Source organism: Bison bison, unplaced genomic scaffold (genome assembly GCF_000754665.1).
Source record: "Bison bison bison isolate TAMUID 2011002044 unplaced genomic scaffold, Bison_UMD1.0 scf7180017845771, whole genome shotgun sequence".
Lineage (NCBI taxonomy): Eukaryota > Metazoa > Chordata > Mammalia > Artiodactyla > Bovidae > Bison > Bison bison.
Window position 1 is genome coordinate 42,058 of NW_011476344.1, and position 1,234 is coordinate 43,291.

At 42.9% G+C, this 1,234-nt stretch overlaps 1 protein-coding gene across 1 annotated transcript; it reads left to right on the top strand.

The window, feature by feature from the left end:
* Nucleotide 1: 1 nt before the first annotated feature.
* On the top strand, nucleotides 2–1,092 carry LOC104986539 (olfactory receptor 11G2-like; the record flags this gene model as incomplete). The annotated part of the gene is made up of 2 exons (XM_010837141.1): nucleotides 2–812; nucleotides 1,036–1,092. Coding segments are annotated over 2 exons (868 nt in total), but the record flags the coding sequence as incomplete, so codon positions are not given.
* Between the last annotated feature and the right edge of the window lie 142 nt (nucleotides 1,093–1,234).

The window sequence follows — 1,234 nt, forward strand, 5'->3', positions numbered from 1 at the left end:
CTACCTCCTGACCCTCATGGGCAACGGTTCTATCATCTGTGCTGTGCGCTGGGATCAGAGACTCCACACCCCCATGTACATCCTGCTCGCCAACTTCTCCTTCCTGGAGATCTGGTATGTCACCTCCACTGTCCCCAGCATGTTGGCCAACTTCCTCTCTGATGACAAGCTCATCTCCTTCTCTGGGTGCTTTCTCCAGTTCTACTTTTTCTTCTCCTTGGGTTCTACAGAATGCTTTTTCTTGGCTGTTATGGCATTTGATCGATACCTTGCCATCTGCTGGCCTCTACACTACCCCACTCTCATGACTGGACGTCTCTGTGCCAATCTTGTGATCAGCTGCTGGGTACTTGGTTTCCTCTGGTTCTTGATTCCCATCATCATCATCTCCCAAATGTCATTCTGTGGGTCCAGGATCATTGACCACTTCCTGTGTGACCCAGGTCCCTTGTTGGCCCTCACCTGTACTAGAGTCCCTGTAATAGAGTTAACTAGCTCCACCTTAAGTTCTCTCCTCTTATTTATCCCCTTTCTCTTCATCATGGTGTCCTATGCTCTGGTCCTACAAGCTGTGGTGAAGTTCCCTTCAGCAGCTGGACGAAGAAAAGCTTTCTCCACCTGTGGGTCCCATCTGACTGTGGTTTCTCTTTTTTATGGATCAGTAATGGTCATGTATGTGAGCCCAACATCTGAACATGATGCTGGAATCCAGAAGATAGTGACTTTGTTTTATTCTGTAGTTACTCCACTCATTAATCCTGTAATATATAGTCTGAGAAACAAAGATATGAAACATGCTATGAAGAAATTATTAGGAACATAAAAGTAAGGGTTTTGATTTAAAATATTTGGGGGGACAGAAGCTGTTTTTAATTTCTTGGTTAAAAAGAAGACTAACTGACTATAGGACTATAAGACATCTCAAAGATGTACTGCATATCCCCAATTTTGCAAATGATAGAGCCGTAGATTGAAAAACTGAGTTTAGTTTGCTGGGAAATATAATTAAATATAAATTTCCTGCCAATCTAGAAAACCTCTCCACAATGGTGGAAGAGAATAAAGCAGCTCTATTATTTATTATCTATGGGTGTGAGAGTTGGACCATAAAGAAAGCTGAGAGCAGAGGAACTGATGCTTTTGAACTGTGGTGTTGGAGAAGATGCTTGAGAGTCCCTTGGACTGCAAAGAGATCAAACCAGTCAATCCTAAAGGAAATCAGTCCTGAATATTC